General features: G+C 44.0%; 4 protein-coding genes across 4 annotated transcripts in view; all 4 read left to right on the forward strand.

The window, feature by feature from the left end:
- Positions 1–731: 731 nt before the first annotated feature.
- On the forward strand, positions 732–3,472 carry LOC134439514 (protocadherin gamma-A11-like). Its single transcript, XM_063189412.1, has 2 exons — positions 732–3,180; positions 3,453–3,472. The coding sequence occupies exons 1-2, from the start codon at positions 762–764 to the stop codon at positions 3,470–3,472; spliced, it is 2,439 nt and encodes an 812-aa protein (XP_063045482.1). The 5' UTR covers positions 732–761.
- Positions 3,473–4,274: 802 nt separating this feature from the next.
- LOC134439515 (protocadherin gamma-A10-like) lies at positions 4,275–6,817 on the forward strand. Its single transcript, XM_063189413.1, has one exon. The coding sequence runs from the start codon at positions 4,373–4,375 to the stop codon at positions 6,815–6,817; it is 2,445 nt and encodes an 814-aa protein (XP_063045483.1). The 5' UTR covers positions 4,275–4,372.
- Positions 6,818–7,923: 1,106 nt separating this feature from the next.
- On the forward strand, positions 7,924–10,338 carry LOC134439516 (protocadherin gamma-A10-like). Its single transcript, XM_063189414.1, has one exon. The coding sequence runs from the start codon at positions 7,924–7,926 to the stop codon at positions 10,336–10,338; it is 2,415 nt and encodes an 804-aa protein (XP_063045484.1).
- A 1,048-nt stretch (positions 10,339–11,386) lies between these two features.
- LOC134440135 (protocadherin gamma-A2-like) overlaps positions 11,387–17,786 on the forward strand; it is a 138,298-nt gene continuing 131,898 nt past the window's right edge. The window contains exon 1 of the mRNA XM_063190085.1: positions 11,387–13,836. Within this exon, the coding sequence (XP_063046155.1) occupies positions 11,443–13,836 (2,394 nt within the window). The 5' untranslated portion in view covers positions 11,387–11,442. The remainder of the gene's footprint in view (positions 13,837–17,786) is intronic.

The raw sequence follows: 17,786 nt of genomic DNA on the forward strand, positions 1-17,786 counted from the left end.
GGAATGTAAATCATCAAGTCTCCAGGTATGACTAGTTGGTCACTATCTTTGTCCCTGTTAATATGGTCCATAAAGGGGCCCCAAATCTCGCAAAACTTAGCACCATTGTCTGACAGTGTATATTGCAATTCTTCAAGATATAAACAAGACACCTTATCATTCAGCCATTGTTTAAAACATGGTGGAGAGCTAGATTCCATTCCCTAAGGATTACTCTCTTTGCTATAACCATACCAAACATGAGAGCCTTTTGTAGTGCCCTTGAGAGAGTTATGAAATGGGTGGAGCAGTGTAATATTGCAAATATAATTCTTTACTGTAGTACTTAATCTACGTCAATGAATAGTTTTGATAAATAGGCCTACCTACATACATACGTATCTAGTGGACAACGACATGAATGTAGTACAGTGCATACACAATGTTGTCGTCCGCTCTGCATATGTGTGTAGTTCATAGTTTTTGACTCAGAGGGCCGCTGTTGGTTAAGGTGTTGCTGTGCTCCATGCTGAGTTGCTGAGTACCTCCCTTATCCCCTGATATGTAAAACAAGGTAGCCATAACGGGAAGAGCTCGTAGAGGACGGGATCGAAGGGAAGAAACAGTCGACGCATACGTCTGGATTTTAGGACTAAATTCGTGGTTCTTTGTGTCATCTTGGTGTAAAATCACATTAGTTCGTCGTTCGACGGAATACTCCTTGAGGATCTGTCTGGATAAAGTATATTTTGTGGTTTGGAATTACAGGACAGACGAGGACAATGGCGTGGCAAGTACTATTGTTCATTTCAGCAATGTCTCTCGGTTTAGCGCTGGGTCAAGTCAGCTACTCTATTCCAGAGGAAATGCCAAAAGGATCTGTTGTAGGCAACATAGCACAGGATTTGGGATTGGATTTAAAAAGACTTAAATCAGGCAAAGCACGCATTTACACCGACCAAAGCACCGAATACATCGAGCTGAACAGAGACAGGGGAGTGCTCGCTATCAAAGAAAGAATTGACAGAGAGGCTTTGTGTGGTCAGACGACGCCCTGCGCGTTGCATTTTCAGGTTATTCTGGAGAAACCAATGGAGCTGTACAGAGTAACGGTAGAGATAACAGATATTAATGACAATCCTCCGTCTTTCACAGTTGATGAAATGAAATTTGAAATAAGTGAGCTTGCGAATGCAGGAGCTCGGTTCGTGTTAGAGACGGCTGTCGACAATGACGTCGGCATAAATGGCTTACAAAGCTACTCCTTACAGCCCGCCGAACATTTTGCTTTGAAAACCCAGAATTTGGCAGACGGTAGAAAAACCGTGGAGATAGTTTTGCAGAAGCAGTTAGATCGGGAACAACAAGAGCACATGTCTCTGTTGCTCACTGCCTTAGATGGAGGAGAGCCTCAAATGTCTGGCACGATGGCGATTCTTATAACGATAATAGACGCAAATGACAATGCCCCAGTTTGCTCTCAGCCTATTTACAAGACCAGTGTGAAGGAGAATGCACCCAAAAGCACTCTTCTGACAAGGGTTAGCGCATCCGATGCGGACCAAGGTACAAACGGCATTGTCACGTACGCATTGTCCAGTACTGCGAAAGCTTTGTCTGAAATATTTCAGATTAACAGCAAGGACGGAGCACTGACACTAATAGGACAGTTAGACTTCGAGAAAAATAAAGAGTATGAAATTCCAGTTCAAGTGAAAGACCAGGGTGGTCTTTCTGACACTTGCAAAGTGATTGTGGATGTCACGGATGTAAATGACAACAGTCCTATGATAAGCATAATTTCTGAATCGAATGAAATATCTGAAAACTCAGAAATTGGCACCGTTGTGACTATGTTGAACATTAAAGACGCAGACACGGCAGAAAATGGGAATGTGAACTGTGTTCTTAATGAAAACATTCCTTTTGCTATAAAAGCCTCATCCAATGTTTTTTACAGCATTAGTACGGATGATGTTTTAGATCGAGAGCAAGACTCTAGCTATAACATCACAGTGACGTGCTCTGACGAGGGCACGCCATCTCTGTCCAGCAGCGTCACTCTCTCTTTAAAGATCAGTGATGTAAATGATAACCCTCCTGTGTTCAGCAGTGCTAAATACTACGCTTCCGTTTTAGAAAATAACGCACCGGGCGTGTCCATATTCCGCATACAAGCCAAAGATGCAGACTGGAACCAAAATGCCCGCGTGTCCTACATTCTAGAGGATTCCACCGTTAATGGAGTGCGCATTTCGTCTTATGTGTCAGTCAGTGCAGATAGCGGAGTGATCAACGCCGTGTCGTCTTTTGATTTCGAGCAAATAAAGAATTTCAAATTCCAAGTCAAAGCACAAGATGGGGGATCCCCTCCACTAAGCAGTAATGTAACTGTCCGGATAAATATCCAGGATCAGAATGACAATGCGCCTCAGGTACTTTATCCAGTTCAAACTAGCAGCTCTGTGGTGGCAGAGATGGTGCCTCGTTCAGCAGATATAGGCTATCTGGTCACTAAAGTGGTGGCTGTGGATGTGGACTCTGGTCAGAATGCCTGGCTCTCTTATAAACTACAGAAAGCGACAGACAGGGCTCTGTTTGAAGTGGGCGCACAGAATGGAGAAATAAGAACCATCAGACAGGTGACTGATAAAGATGCTGTGAAGCAAAAGCTCACTGTTGTAGTGGAGGACAACGGACAGCCCTCTCGCTCTGCTACAGTGAATGTCAATGTGGCTTTAGCTGACAGCTTTCCAGAAGTGCTCTCCGAGTTCACCGACTTTACGCACGACAAGGAGTACAACGACAACCTGACTTTTTACCTAGTTTTGGCCTTAGCAGTTGTCTCCTTCCTATTTATTGTCTCTCTCATAGCCATACTGTCAGTGAAGTGCTACAGATGGAAACAGGAGAGGATGTTTTATAAGTCCAATGGAAATCTCCCCGTCATTCCATATTACCCTCCTCTTTACGCAGACGTAGGGGGCACAGGCACACTGCCACACCCACAAGTGTTCAATTATGACGCCTACAGAACTGTGGACTCTAGAACGAGTGATGTCAAATATGATAGAACTTGCAGCCGCAGCATTGTCAGTCTGGATACCCCAGGGACCGCCACGCTGCCTCACTTCAGGACTGAAAAACTGATATGCGACGATTCAACAGAGCAGGTGAGGCTTTATTTGCATACTTTATCATGTTGGTTAGTGTGTCTGAAAAGCAGATCAACCAATACATCGTTTGAATTACAGAGAACACCAGAGAAATGTAGGCCCATGTTTCAACTTCTGCTGGAAACTTTTAAGGCGAAAACCAAAAGTGTTGCTGACCTTGGTGCTGAAATGTTGTGGTATTTCGTAGTGTTTTGGCACACCGTGGCTGTTGGAGTTGCCTGGCATATCACAAATATTTCCACCTTTTTTGGAAGGTTGTTGTTGGTGGTGCTGTTTTCTGTTGTTGATGTTGTTCAGACATTGCGTCTGAGATGTGAAACGGTTGATATCTTTATACAACATAAGTCGTGAGGCCTGTGAATAGATGTAGTCTGTGGTATGGGCCAATAACTTTTCGATGGGATTGCGCATACTTGTGTACTATTTTGCGGACCAAGTTCTCTCTCTCTCTCTCTCTCTCTCTCTCTCTCTCTCTCTCTCTCTCTCTCTCTCTCTCTCTCTCACACACACACACACACACACACACACACACACACACTCTCTCTCTCTCTCTCTCTCTCTCTCTCTCTCTCTCTCTCTCTCTCTCTCTCTCTCACTTGCTCACACACACACACACACACTTAATCTCTGTTGAGAAATGCTGAAATGACCCACTCCCCACACGCACAATCTTCTATCTCACTATCTATCCGTCTCTGCATGTAGAGCAGTTTATTATTAGTAAATTATTGTAATATCTTACCTGAATAAAGTACAAACTATTTGCAGTCATATTTCAGTGTTGTATTTTTGTGTTTTACTTTGTTGATTTGCCTTTTTTCCCAAATGCCCTGAGTATTTTAGTCAGGTGTGGAAATGTAGGTCGAACACCTTGATGTAGGCCTGCAGTTTGATTAACGTCATCACCACATGTAGTTCATCGGTTTTGACTCAGAGGGCCGCTATTGGCTAAGGTGTTGCTGTGCTCCATGCTGAGTTGCTGAGTACCTCCCTTATCTCTTTATATGTAAAACAAGTCAGCCATAACGAGAAGAGCTTGTAGACGAGAGAATCGAAGGGAAGAAACATTCGACGTTTCCGTCTGGATTTTGGACTAAACTGATGGACTTTTCTACCATCTTGCTGTGAAATTGCATTGTATAACCGTTTCATGGAATAATTATTATTTGGATAACGTATCTTTCGTGGATTTAGCCAATAGAGGAAAGTGGAGGAAAATGGCGCGGCAAGTACTGTTGTTCATTTCAGCACTGTATCTCGGTTTAGCGCGAGGACAAGTCAGCTACTCTATTCCAGAGGAAATGCCAAAAGGTTCTGTTGTAGGCAACATAGCGCAGGATTTAGGGTTAGATCTGAAAAGACTTAAAGTAGGCAAAGCACGCATTTACACCGACCAAAGCACCGAATACATCGAGCTGAACAGAGACAGAGGAGTACTCGCTATCAAAGAAAGGATTGACAGAGAGGCTTTGTGTGGTCAGACGACGCCCTGCGCTTTGCATTTTCAGGTCATTCTGGAGAAACCGATGGAATTGTACAGAGTTACAGTAGAAATTACTGATATTAATGATAATCCTCCGACTTTCACAGTTAGTGAAATGAAATTTGAAATAAGTGAGCTCGCAAATGCAGGAGCTCGGTTCGAGTTAGAGACTGCAATCGACAATGATGTGGGCATAAATGGCTTACAGGGTTACTCCTTGAAGCCTACTGACCATTTTGTTTTGAAAACGCAGAATTTGGCAGATGGTACGAAAACTGTGGAGATGGTTTTACAGAAGCCGTTAGATCGGGAAAAACAAGAGCAAATGTCTCTGTTGCTCACTGCCTTAGATGGAGGAGAGCCTCAAATGTCTGGCACGATGGGAATTCTTATCACAGTTTTAGATGCAAATGACAATGCTCCCGTTTGTAACCAGGCTCTGTATAAGGCCAGCGTGAAAGAGAATACACCTAAAGGCACCCTTTTAACTACTGTAAGTGCATCAGATGCTGACCAAGGTTCAAATAGTATTGTTTCATATTCGCTGTCAAGCACTGCAAAAGCACTCGCTGGGTTATTTCAAATAAACAGTGATGACGGAGCATTGATATTGATTGGGAGCATAGACTTCGAGAAACATAAAGAGTACCAGATTCCAGTGCAAGCGAAAGACCAAGGAGGCCATTCTGACACTTGCAAAGTTATTTTGGATATTACGGATGTAAATGACAACAGCCCCTTGATAAGCATAATTTCTGAATCGAATGAAATATCTGAGAATTCTGAGATTGGTACCGTTGTGACCATGTTGAACATCAAAGACGCAGACACGGCAGAAAATGGGAATGTGAATTGCATTCTTAATGATAACATTCCTTTTGCCATACAGACTTCATCCGATGGCTTTCACAGCATTAGTACGCATGATGTTTTAGATCGAGAGCAAGTGTCTCTCTACAACATCACCGTGACGTGCTCTGACGAAGGCACGCCATCTCTGTCCAGCAGCGTCACTCTGTCTTTAAAGATCAGTGATGTAAATGATAACCCTCCTGTGTTCAGCAGTACCATATACGAAGCTTCAGTTTTAGAAAATAACGCACCGGGCGTGTCCATATTCCGCATACAAGCCAAAGATGCAGACTGGAACCAAAATGCCCGCGTGTCCTACATTCTGGAGGATTCCACCGTTAATGGAGTGCGCATTTCGTCGTATGTGTCAGTCAGTGCAGACAGTGGAGTGATCAACGCCGTCTCCTCTTTTGATTTCGAGCAAATAAAGAATTTTCAGTTCCAAGTCAAAGCGCAAGATGGGGGCTCCCCTCCACTTAGTAGTAATGTAACTGTCCGGATAAATATCCAGGATCAGAATGACAATGCGCCTCAGGTACTTTATCCAGTTCAAACTAGCAGCTCTGTGGTGGCAGAGATGGTGCCTCGTTCAGCAGATGTAGGCTATCTAGTCACTAAAGTGGTGGCTGTGGATGTGGACTCTGGTCAGAATGCCTGGCTCTCTTATAAACTACAGAAAGCGACAGACAGGGCTCTGTTTGAAGTGGGCGCACAGAATGGAGAAATAAGAACCATCAGACAGGTGACTGATAAAGATGCTGTGAAGCAAAAGCTCACTGTTGTGGTGGAGGACAACGGACAGCCCTCTCGCTCTGCTACTGTGAATGTCAACGTGGCTTTAGCTGACAGCTTTCCAGAAGTGCTCTCTGAATTCAGTGATTTTACGCACGACAAGGAGTACAACGACAACCTGACTTTTTATCTAGTTTTGGCTTTAGCAGTTGTCTCCTTCCTATTTATTGTCTCTCTCATAGCCATACTGTCAGTGAAGTGCTACAGATGGAAACAGGAGAGGCTGTTTTATAAGTCCAACGGAAATCTTCCCGTTATCCCATATTACCCTCCTCTTTACGCGGACGTAGGGGGCACAGGCACACTGTCACACCCACAAGTGTTCAATTATGACGCCTACAGAACTGTGGATTCTAGAACGAGTGATGTCAAATATGATACAACATACAGCCGCAGCATTGTCAGTCTGGATACCCCAGGGACCGCCACGCTGCCTCCCTTCAGGACTGAAAAACTGATAAACGACGATTCAACAGAGCAGGTGAGGCTTTATTCGCATACTTCATATTGGTTAACATTGTTGATATCAACTTAAAATCAGAAGATACATTTTTTGAGTTACAGAAAACATGACAGTGAGAAATGTATGTTTCAACGTCTGGTGAGAAATCCACCAACAGCGACGCTGGCCTTGGTGCTGAAACGTTGTGGTATTACGTATTTTTTTGGCACACAGTGTTGGAGTTGCCTGGCATATCACAAATATTTCCACCTTTTTTGGAAGGTTGTTGTTGGTGGTGCTGTTTTCTGTTGTTGATGTTGTTCAGACATTGCGTCTGAGATGTGAAACGGTTGATATCTTTATACAACATAAGTCGTGAGGCCTGTGAATAGATGTAGTCTGTGGTATGGGCCAATAACTTTTCGATGGGATTGCGCATACTTGTGTACTATTTTGCGGACCAAGTTCTCTCTCTCTCTCTCTTTCTCTCTCTCTCTATCTCTCTCTCTCTCTCTCTCTCTCTCTCTCTCTCTCTCTCTCTCTCTCTCTCTCTCTCTCTCTCTCTCTCTCTCTCTCTCTCTCTCACACACACACACACACACACACACACACACACACACACACTTAATCTCTGTTGAGAAATGCTGAAATGACCCACTCCCCACACGCACAATCTTCTATCTCACTATCTATCCGTCTCTGCATGTAGAGCAGTTTATTATTAGTAAATTATTGTAATATCTTACCTGAATAAAGTACAAACTATTTGCAGTCATATTTCAGTGTTGTATTTTTGTGTTTTACTTTGTTGATTTATTTTTGCAAGTCGACTATACAAGGTAAGAAAATATAGCTGCAACACTTTGATTTACGCGTTGAATAACGCCACACATGTAGTTCATCGGTTTTGACTCAGAGGGCCGCTGTTGGCTAAGGTGTTGCTGTGCTCCATGCTGAGTTGCTCAGTACCTCCCTTATCCCCTTATATGTAAAACAAGGCAGCCATAACGGGAAGAGCTTGTAGAGGAGAGAATCGAAGGGGGCAAACAGTCGACGTTTCCGTCTGAATTTTGGACTAAACTGATGGGATTTTCTACCACATTGCTGTGAAATTGCATTGGACAATCGTTTCATGGAGTAATTATTATCTGGATAACGTATCTTTCGGGGATTTAGTCATTACAGGACAGGCGAGGACAATGGCGTGGCAAGTACTATTGTTCATTTCAGCACTTTATTCCGGTTTAGCGCATGGACAAGTCAGCTATTCTATTCCCGAGGAAATGCCAAAAGGATCTGTTGTAGGCAACATAGCACAGGATTTGGGATTGGATTTAAAAAGACTTAAAGTAGGCAAAGCACGCATTTACACCGACCAAAGCACCGAATACATCGAGCTGAACAGAGACAGGGGAGTGCTCGCTATCAAAGAAAGGATTGACAGAGAGGCTTTGTGTCGTCAGACGACGCCCTGCGCTTTGCATTTTCAGGTTATTCTGGAGAAACCGATGGAACGCTACAGAGTTACGGTAGAAATTACTGATATTAATGATAATCCACCTACTTTCACAGTTAATGACATGAAATTTGAAATAAGCGAGCTGGCAAATGCAGGTTCTCAGTTCGTTTTGGAGACCGCAGTTGACAATGACGTAGGCATCAATGGCTTACAAAACTATGCCTTAAAGCCCACGGATCATTTTGTTTTGAAAACGCATAATTTAGCAGACGGAAGAAAGACTGTCGAAATGGTCTTACAAAGGCAACTGGATAGGGAAAAGCAAGAGCACATGTCTTTGTTGCTCACTGCTTTGGATGGCGGGGAACCTCAAATGTCTGGCACAATGGCGATTCTTATAACGATAATAGACGCAAATGACAATGCCCCAGTTTGCTCTCAGCCTATTTATAAGGCCAGTGTGAAAGAGAATGCACCCATAGACACTCTTTTAACCACTGTTAGGGCATCAGATGCAGATCAGGGTTCAAACGGCGTTGTCACATATTCATTGGCAAGCACTGCAAAATCCTTGGCGGATTTATTTGACATTAACAGCGAGAGCGGAGCACTGACATTAACTGGGCATTNAGACTTTGAGAAAAATAAAGAATATGAAATTTCAGTTCAAGCAAAAGACCAAGGAGGTCATTCTGACACTTGCAAAGTGATTGTCGATGTCAGGGATGTAAATGACAACAGTCCTATGATCAGTATAATTTCTGAATCGAATGAAATATCTGAGAATTCAGAGATCGGCACCGTTGTAGCGATGATGAATGTTAAAGACGCAGACATAGCTGAAAATGGGAATGTGAATTGCATTCTTAATGATAACATTCCTTTTGCCATACAGGCCTCATCCGATGGCTTTTATAGTATTAGTACTCATGATGTTTTAGATCGAGAGCAAGTATCCAGTTATAACATCACAGTGACGTGCTCTGACGAAGGCACGCCGTCTCTGTCCAGCAGCGTCACTCTGTCTTTAAAGATCACTGATGTAAATGATAACCCTCCTGTGTTCAGCAGTGATACATACGAGGCTTCCGTTTTAGAAAATAACGCACCGGGCGTCTCCATATTCCGCATACAAGCCAAAGATGCAGATTGGAACCAAAATGCCCGCGTGTCCTATATTCTGGAGGACTCCGCCGTTAATGGAGTGCGCATTTCGTCGTTTGTGTCAGTCAGTGCAGACAGTGGAGTGATCAACGCCGTGTCCTCTTTCGATTACGAGCAAATAAAGAATTTTCAATTCCAAGTCAAAGCACAAGATGGGGGCTCCCCTCCACTAAGCAGTAATGTAACTGTCCGGATAAATATCCAGGATCAGAATGACAATGCGCCTCAGGTACTTTATCCAGTTCAAACTAGCAGCTCTGTGGTGGCAGAGATGGTGCCTCGCTCAGCAGATGTAGGCTATCTGGTCACCAAAGTGGTGGCTGTGGATGTGGACTCTGGTCAGAATGCCTGGCTTTCTTATAAACTACAGAAAGCGACAGACAGGGCTCTGTTTGAAGTGGGCGCACAGAATGGAGAAATAAGAACCATCAGACAGGTGACTGATAAAGATGCTGTGAAGCAAAAGCTCACTGTTGTAGTGGAGGACAACGGACAGCCCTCTCGCTCTGCTACAGTGAATGTCAACGTGGCTTTAGCTGACAGCTTTCCAGAAGTGCTCTCTGAATTCAGTGATTTTACGCACGACAAGGAATACAATGACAACTTGACATTTTACCTAGTTTTGGCCTTGGCAGTTGTCTCCTTCCTATTTATTGTCTCTCTCATAGCCATACTGTCAGTGAAGTGCTACAGATGGAAACAGGAGAGGATGTTTTATAAGTCCAATGGAAACCTCCCGGTTATCCCATATTACCCTCCTCTTTACGCGGACGTAGGTGGCACAGGCACACTGTCACACCCACAAGTGTTCAATTATGACGCCTACAGAACGGTGGATTCTAGAACGAGTGATGTCAAATATGATAGAACTTACAGCCGCAGTATTGTCAGTCTGGATACCCCAGGGACCGCCACGCTGCCTCCCTTCAAGAATGAAAAACTGATAAACGACGATTCAGCAGATCAGGTGAGGCTTTATTTGCATACTTAATGTGGGTTACCATGTCTTGATATCAACTTAAAATCAAAACATGCATTGTTTGAGTTACAGAAAATATAACAGTGAGAAATGTATAATTCAATGCCTGGTGATGCATTTAGCACGACATCCACAACAGCGACGCTGGCCTTGGTCCTGAAACGTCATTGTTTTTTTGTATTGGTTTGGCACACCGTGGCTGTTGGAATTGCCGTGGCACATCACAAATATTTCCACCGATATTTAGGAAGGTTGTTGTTAATGGTGCTGTTGTTTTTTGCTGCTGCTTTTGTTATTCAGATATTGCATCTGAGACCTGTGAAACAGTTGTGTCATACAACAGAAGTCCTGAGGCCTGTGAATAGATGTTTGATTTTTGTCAATACTTTTTCGAGGGCTTGCACATACATACTATTGTATAAACCTCTCTTTCTATCTCTCTCTCTCTCGCTCTCTCTCTTTCTCTCTCTCTCTCTCTCTCTCTCTCTCTCTCTCTCTCTCTCTCACACACACACACACACACACACACACACACACACACACACACAGCCTCTCCAAGTGGAAAGAAATGCTGAATTCACCCACCCCCAACACGCACGCTCAATCTTCCCTCTCACTCATTACATTACATTTGGTGCAGTTCTTGAAAGTAGTGTAATACCTTACCTGAATAAAAATACAAACTACTTACAGTCATATTTTAGTGTTGTATTTTTGTTTTGCTGATTTATTTTTGCAAGTGGAGTATATTAGACAAGGAAATAGCCGAAAAACTTTGATTTACGCGTTGAATAATGCCACCAGTGTGTAGTTCATAGGTTTTGACTCAGAGGGCCGCTGTTGGCTAAGGTGTTGTTGTGCCCCATGCTGATTTGCTGAGTACCTCCCTTCTCCCCTTATATGTAAAACAAGGCAGCCATAACGGGAAAGCGCATAGATGAGAGGATCGAAGGGAAGAAACAGCCGACGCTTATGTCTGGATTTTAGACTAAACCGGTGGATTGTTGTGTGTTCTTGGTCTAAAATTACATTAGGTCATCATTCCACGGAATAATCGTTGTTCGGTCTGGATAGCACGTTTTCGAAGATTTCACAGTCAAAGTACTGACGAGGACAATGGCGTGGCAAGTACTATTGTTCATTTCAGCTCTGTATCTCGGTTTAGCGCGAGGGCAAGTCAGCTACTCTATTCCCGAGGAAATGCCAAAAGGATCTGTTGTAGGCAACATAGCGCAGGATTTGGGATTGGATTTGAAAAGACTTAAAGCCGGCAAAGCACGCATTTACACCGACCAAAGCACCGAATACATCGAGCTGAACAGAGACAGAGGAGTGCTCGCTATCAAAGAAAGGATTGACAGAGAGGCTTTGTGTGGTCAGACGACGCCCTGCGCGTTGCATTTTCAGGTCATTCTGGAGAAGCCGATGGAATTGTACAGAGTCACAGTAGAGATAACGGACATTAATGATAATCATCCGACTTTCACAGTTAATGAGATGAAATTTGAATTAAGCGAGCTTGCAAATACTGGAGCTCGTTTCGTGTTGGATACTGCAGTTGACAATGACGTAGGCATCAATGGCTTACAAAGCTATGCCTTACAGCCTACTGGCCATTTTGTTTTGGAAACACAACATTTAGAAGACGGTACAAAAACTGTCGAAATGGTTTTACAGAAGCAGTTAGATCGGGAAAAGCAAGAGCAACTGTCTCTGTTGCTCACTGCCTTAGATGGCGGAGAGCCTCAAATGTCTGGCACGATGACGATTCACATAACTGTTTTGGACGCAAATGACAATGCTCCTGTTTGTGCGCAGCGTGTGCATAAGACCAGCGTGAAAGAGAATGCTCCTAAAGGCACTCTTCTGACCACTGTTAGTGCATCCGATGCAGACAAGGGCTTAAATAGCATTGTTAAATATTCATTACCAAGCAATGCAAAAGCTTTGGCTGAATTATTTCAGATTAACACTGAGCACGGGGGTCTTACGTTGATTGGGAGTTTGGATTTCGAGAAAAATAAAGAGTATCAGATTCCAGTTCAGGCGAAAGACCAAGGAGGCCATTCTGATACTTGCAAAGTGATTGTAGATGTAACAGATGTAAATGACAACAGTCCCATGATAAGCATAATTTCTGAATCTAATGAAATATCTGAGAATTCAGATATTGGCACTGTTGTCACTATGTTGAACATCAAAGACGCAGACACCGCAGAAAATGGGAATGTGAATTGTATTCTTAATGAAAACATTCCTTTTACCATCCAGGCCTCATCCGATGGCTTTTACAGTATTAGTACGCATGACGTTTTAGATCGAGAGCAAGTATCAGGCTATAACATCACAGTGACGTGCTCTGACGAAGGCACGCCATCTCTCTCCAGCAGCGTCACTCTGTCTTTAAAGATCACTGATGTAAATGATAACCCTCCTGTATTCAGCAGTGCTATATACGAAGCTTCAGTTTTAGAAAATAACGCACCGGGCGTCTCCATATTCCGCATACAAGCCAAAGATGCAGACTGGAACCAAAATGCCCGCGTGTCCTACATTCTGGAGGACTCTGCCGTTAATGGAGTGCGCATTTCGTCTTATGTGTCAGTCAGTGCAGACAGTGGAGTGATCAACGCGGTGTCCTCTTTCGATTACGAGCAAATAAAGAATTTTCAATTCCAAGTCAAAGCGCAAGATGGGGGGTCCCCTCCACTTAGTAGTAATGTAACTGTCCGGATAGATATCCAGGATCAGAATGACAATGCGCCTCAGGTACTTTATCCAGTTCAAACTAGCAGCTCTATGGTAGCTGAAATAGTGCCCCGTTCAGTAGATGTAGGCTACCTGGTCACCAAAGTGGTGGCTGTGGATGTGGACTCTGGTCAGAATGCCTGGCTCTCTTATAAACTACAGAAAGCGACAGACAGGGCTCTGTTTGAAGTGGGCGCACAGAATGGAGAAATAAGAACCATCAGACAGGTGACTGATAAAGATGCTGTGAAGCAAAAGCTCACTGTTGTAGTGGAGGACAACGGACAGCCCTCTCGCTCTGCTACAGTGAATGTCAATGTGGCTTTAGCTGACAGCTTTCCAGAAGTGCTCTCCGAGTTCAGTGATTTTACGCACGACAAGGAGTACAACGACAACCTGACTTTTTATCTAGTTTTGGCTTTAGCAGTTGTCTCCTTCCTGTTTATTGTTTCTCTCATAGCCATACTGTCAGTGAAATGCTACAGATGGAAACAGGAGAGGATGTTTTATAAGTCAAATGGGAATCTTCCGGTCATTCCATATTATCCTCCTCTTTACGCTGACGTAGGTGGCACAGGCACACTGCCACACCCACAAGTGTTCAATTATGACGCCTACAGAACTTTCGATTCTAGAACGAGTGATGTCAAATATGATAGAACTTACAGCCGCAGCATTGTCAGTATGGATACTCCAGGGACCGCCACGCTGCCTCCCTTCAGGACTGAAAAACTGATAAACGACGACGATTCAACAGAGCAGGTGAGGCTTTATTAACACTGAATACTGCTGGGTATAACATCCTGCGTATTACCATGCTGTAAAGAACAATTTTGTTGAGATACTTTGAGATTTCATAGGTCTGCTGAGCTAGCCACAAAAAACAACACTGACGCTGGCCTTGGTGCTGAAACAATGCGTTTGGCACGCGGATTTGTGGCAGATGCCCGTGGCAAAATGTTTTCTCTTTACTTAAGATATTGTATTCTTTGCACACACCGGTTCTAGTCGATCATACATCACGAATGATTATCTCATCACATTTAGTTAACTAAGAAAATGTGTGTGAACTCTCGCATAGTTGTAAGTTATGCTTCCATGCTGTTACTTTGTTTCTCCCTTATTCATAGAAGTTTGTGTGTGTTTGTGTGTGTGTGGGGGGTGATACTGGTATTGGTGGGCACAAGAGCCTGTATGGGGCAGAGTGGAGGGTTGCGAAGTGAATCTTTGGCTGAACATTCGTCAACCCAAACATTTTACGCACGAGGATGAAAGGTTGTTGAGTTGTGTTCAGGATGTGTAATTGCGTGTTTTTGACTGAGAGTGCCGCTGTCGGCCTGTGTGTGGCTGTTCGGACAACTTACACACATGTTTAACACTCCCTTCTGGTCATCGTGACGGGGAAGGAAAAGAGAAGGCAGACATAACGTCGCCATTAAAGCGAGAGGAGAACGACTCGGATAACTCCGTCGAATAAGGAAATATTCTTCACCACAATTCTCAAAAACGGATTACTGAACATCCAGGGCTCTGAACATCGCGCCTTTCTGCAAACCTTAATTCGTCTTTTCAACACGGTTTCCACTTGGAAAAAATGTCGAAGATAGCGACGGCACTGCAAGTACTGTTCCTGTTCATTGTCTTTGTTGTCGGCTTAGTGGCAGGGCAGGTCAGCTACTCCATTCCGGAGGAATTGGCAAAAGGGTCTTTGGTTGGAAACATAGCTCAGGATTTGGGTTTAGATTTAAAACGACTGAGGTTAGGTAATGGGCGCATTTATACAGGAGACAGTGCTTCATACATCGAGCTGAATAGGGAGAGAGGGGCACTGCTTGTGAAAGAGAGAATAGACCGCGAGGTGATATGTAAGCAGGTCACTCCCTGCGCGTTGCATTTGCAAATCATTTTAGAGGACCCGATCGAGTTTTACAGTGTTAACGTCGAGATTACTGACGTAAACGACAACGCTCCAGTATTTAAAACTACCGAAATGAAATTTGAAATGGCAGAATCGTCGCTTATTGGTGCAAGGTTGCATTTAGAAGGGGCAGTTGACAAAGACGTAGGCGTAAATGGTCTTCAGGGATATTCGCTTAATCCAACCGAGAATTTCGCCTTAAAGTCTCAGAGTAAATCAAGTAAAAACGTTGAAATTATCTTAAAGAAACCGCTTGATCGAGAAAAACAGCCCCATATAGCTTTAACCTTGTCCGCTATGGATGGCGGAGACCCTCAGATGACGGGCACAATGCAGATACTCATTACAGTACTGGATGCGAACGATAACGCCCCTGTTTGCTCCCAGTCAGTGTACAAAGCGACCGTGGAAGAGAACTCGTCTCCGGGTACATTTTTAGTAACCATTCGGGCATCTGATGCAGATGAAGGCTTAAATGGTTTAGTAAAATATTCCATAGAGACGGATGATGCATCTCAGCTATTTAAGATAAATTCTGACGATGGTGCACTGTCTCTACAAGGGAATATTGATTTCGAAATGATGTCTACATACGAGATTGTTGTCCATGCAACAGACCATGGAGGTCACTCTGATACATGCAAAGTCGTTATAGATGTAACTGATATCAATGACAACAAACCTGTAATAAACATAATGTCCAAATCAAAAGAAATAAGCGAAAATTCAAAACCAGGCACCGTTATAGCAGCCATAAATGTCCAGGATGCAGATTCAGGTGAGAATGGAAATATTCGCTGTTCGCTAATTCACGAAAGTTATCCGTTTGCGCTAAGATCTGAATCCAACAATTTCTACAGTTTAATTACTGATAGTGAGATAGACAGAGAAGCACAGTCCGAGTATAACGTCACCGTGCTTTGCTCAGATGAAGGGGTGCCTTCACTTTCCAGCAGTGTCACTCTCTCACTACAGATATCAGATGTAAACGACAACGCACCTGCTTTTGAAAAGAGCGCATACGAGGCATCTGTGTTTGAAAACAATAGACCGGGCACCTCCATATTCTCTGTGAAAGCCACAGATGCAGATTGGAAGCAGAATGCACGCATTTCCTACATGCTAGAGGATTCTATGATTAACGGAGTGCCCGTGTCTTCTTATGTGTCAGTTAGTGTCGACAGTGGAGCCATCCAAGCAGTGCGCTCTTTTGATTATGAGCAGTTAAAGGATTTTCAGTTCCGCGTAAAAGCGCAGGACGGGGGTTCTCCCCCTCTAAGTAGTAACGTCAGTGTGAAAATACTGGTTAAGGATCAGAATGACAACGCACCTCAAATCCTCTATCCAGTACAAACAAGTGGCTCTACAGTCGCTGAGTTGGTGCCTCGTTTAGCAGATGTTGGGTATTTGGTCACTAAAGTTGTAGCTGTGGATGTTGACTCTGGTCAGAATGCCTGGCTCTCTTATAAACTACAGAAAGCGACAGACAGGGCTCTGTTTGAAGTGGGCGCACAGAATGGAGAAATAAGAACCATCAGACAGGTGACTGATAAAGATGCTGTGAAGCAAAAACTTACTGTTGTAGTGGAGGACAACGGACAGCCCTCTCGCTCTGCTACTGTGAATGTCAACGTGGCTTTAGCTGACAGCTTTCCAGAAGTGCTCTCCGAGTTCAGTGATTTTAAACATGACAAAGAATATAATGACAACTTGACTTTTTATTTGGTGTTGGCCCTGGCTGTGGTTTCATTTCTTTTCATCGTGTCCATCATAGCCATACTGTCAGTGAAGTGCTACAGATGGAGACGTGAGAGGATGTTTTATAAATCAAATGGACAGCTCCCCGTCATTCCATACTACCCGCCCCTTTACGCAGACACACTGGGCACGGGTACTCTGCCACACGTGTATAATTATGAAGTGTGCAGAACCACAGACTCGAGGAAAAGTGATCTGAAATATGGCAGGTCATGCAGTCAGAGTATAATTAGCCTGGACTCAACTGGGACACTGTCCCATGCCCAGAAACCTGTGCTTGGCCCTCTGGAAGCTGACGATCAGGTGAGAAATCTATATAATACAAAACACCGTGCTTTCGGTTATATTTTACTATTTTATGTTGAATATGTGTGTACATCATATTTCCCCTTTCGTGATGCTCTGCTGTTTCCTGGTGAACCAGAAGCTATGTGTTGACGCCCAGGGGGCTGGGCTACACAAACCTTCTGGTGCACCTGTGATTCGCTCTCCTCCTCCGTTTACGAAATAAACGGGGCAGCTCGACGAATCAGGATCGTAGGGAGGGATTTCAGTGGGTATGACGTTTTTCGAACGCAACACCCTCCCCCAGGGTAGTTCGGCTGTGCCCGCCCCCTCCCTGAATCACAACAGTAATGGCGGCGTGCGAGGAGTTATCATGCGTCGGGATGGAAGCAGCAATTTCAGCTGTGTTATCCAAAATACCTCAAGTTGATTTTCTAAAGGACGTTGTTCTGTTTTGGTTCCCGACCTGGCGGCGCTTACGTGACGACACGTCCTACGTCACAAAGCTTCAACGTGAGTGGTCATGTCATTCATATGAGGTTGCTCCAACCGCGTGCAAGCATCTTTTGACTAAACCCCGCCTGCGGAGACGTGTGAAAGGGCAGTGTGCCTAACAGGCTACTGGTTCACCAGGAAAGCTCTGCTGGTTTGTTTGACATGAATTGGCCAACCGCCTTCTTTGCCACAAATTGCGCGCATGTGTGCAGTCGGTGACAGTGCGGCACCGTCTGTGTCTAAATATAATGTAGTA

Source organism: Engraulis encrasicolus, chromosome 23 (genome assembly GCF_034702125.1).
Source record: "Engraulis encrasicolus isolate BLACKSEA-1 chromosome 23, IST_EnEncr_1.0, whole genome shotgun sequence".
Classification (NCBI taxonomy): Eukaryota; Metazoa; Chordata; class Actinopteri; order Clupeiformes; family Engraulidae; genus Engraulis; species Engraulis encrasicolus.

Coding starts and splice junctions, on each gene's coding strand:
- LOC134439514 (XM_063189412.1), top strand. CDS start 762: ATGGCGTGGCAAGTACTATTGTTCATTTCAGCAATGTCTCTCGGTTTA. Junction 3,181..3,452: donor TTATTTGCATACTTTATCAT/GTTGGTTAGTGT, acceptor GATGTTGTTCAG/ACATTGCGTCTGAGATGTGA.
- LOC134439515 (XM_063189413.1), top strand. CDS start 4,373: ATGGCGCGGCAAGTACTGTTGTTCATTTCAGCACTGTATCTCGGTTTA.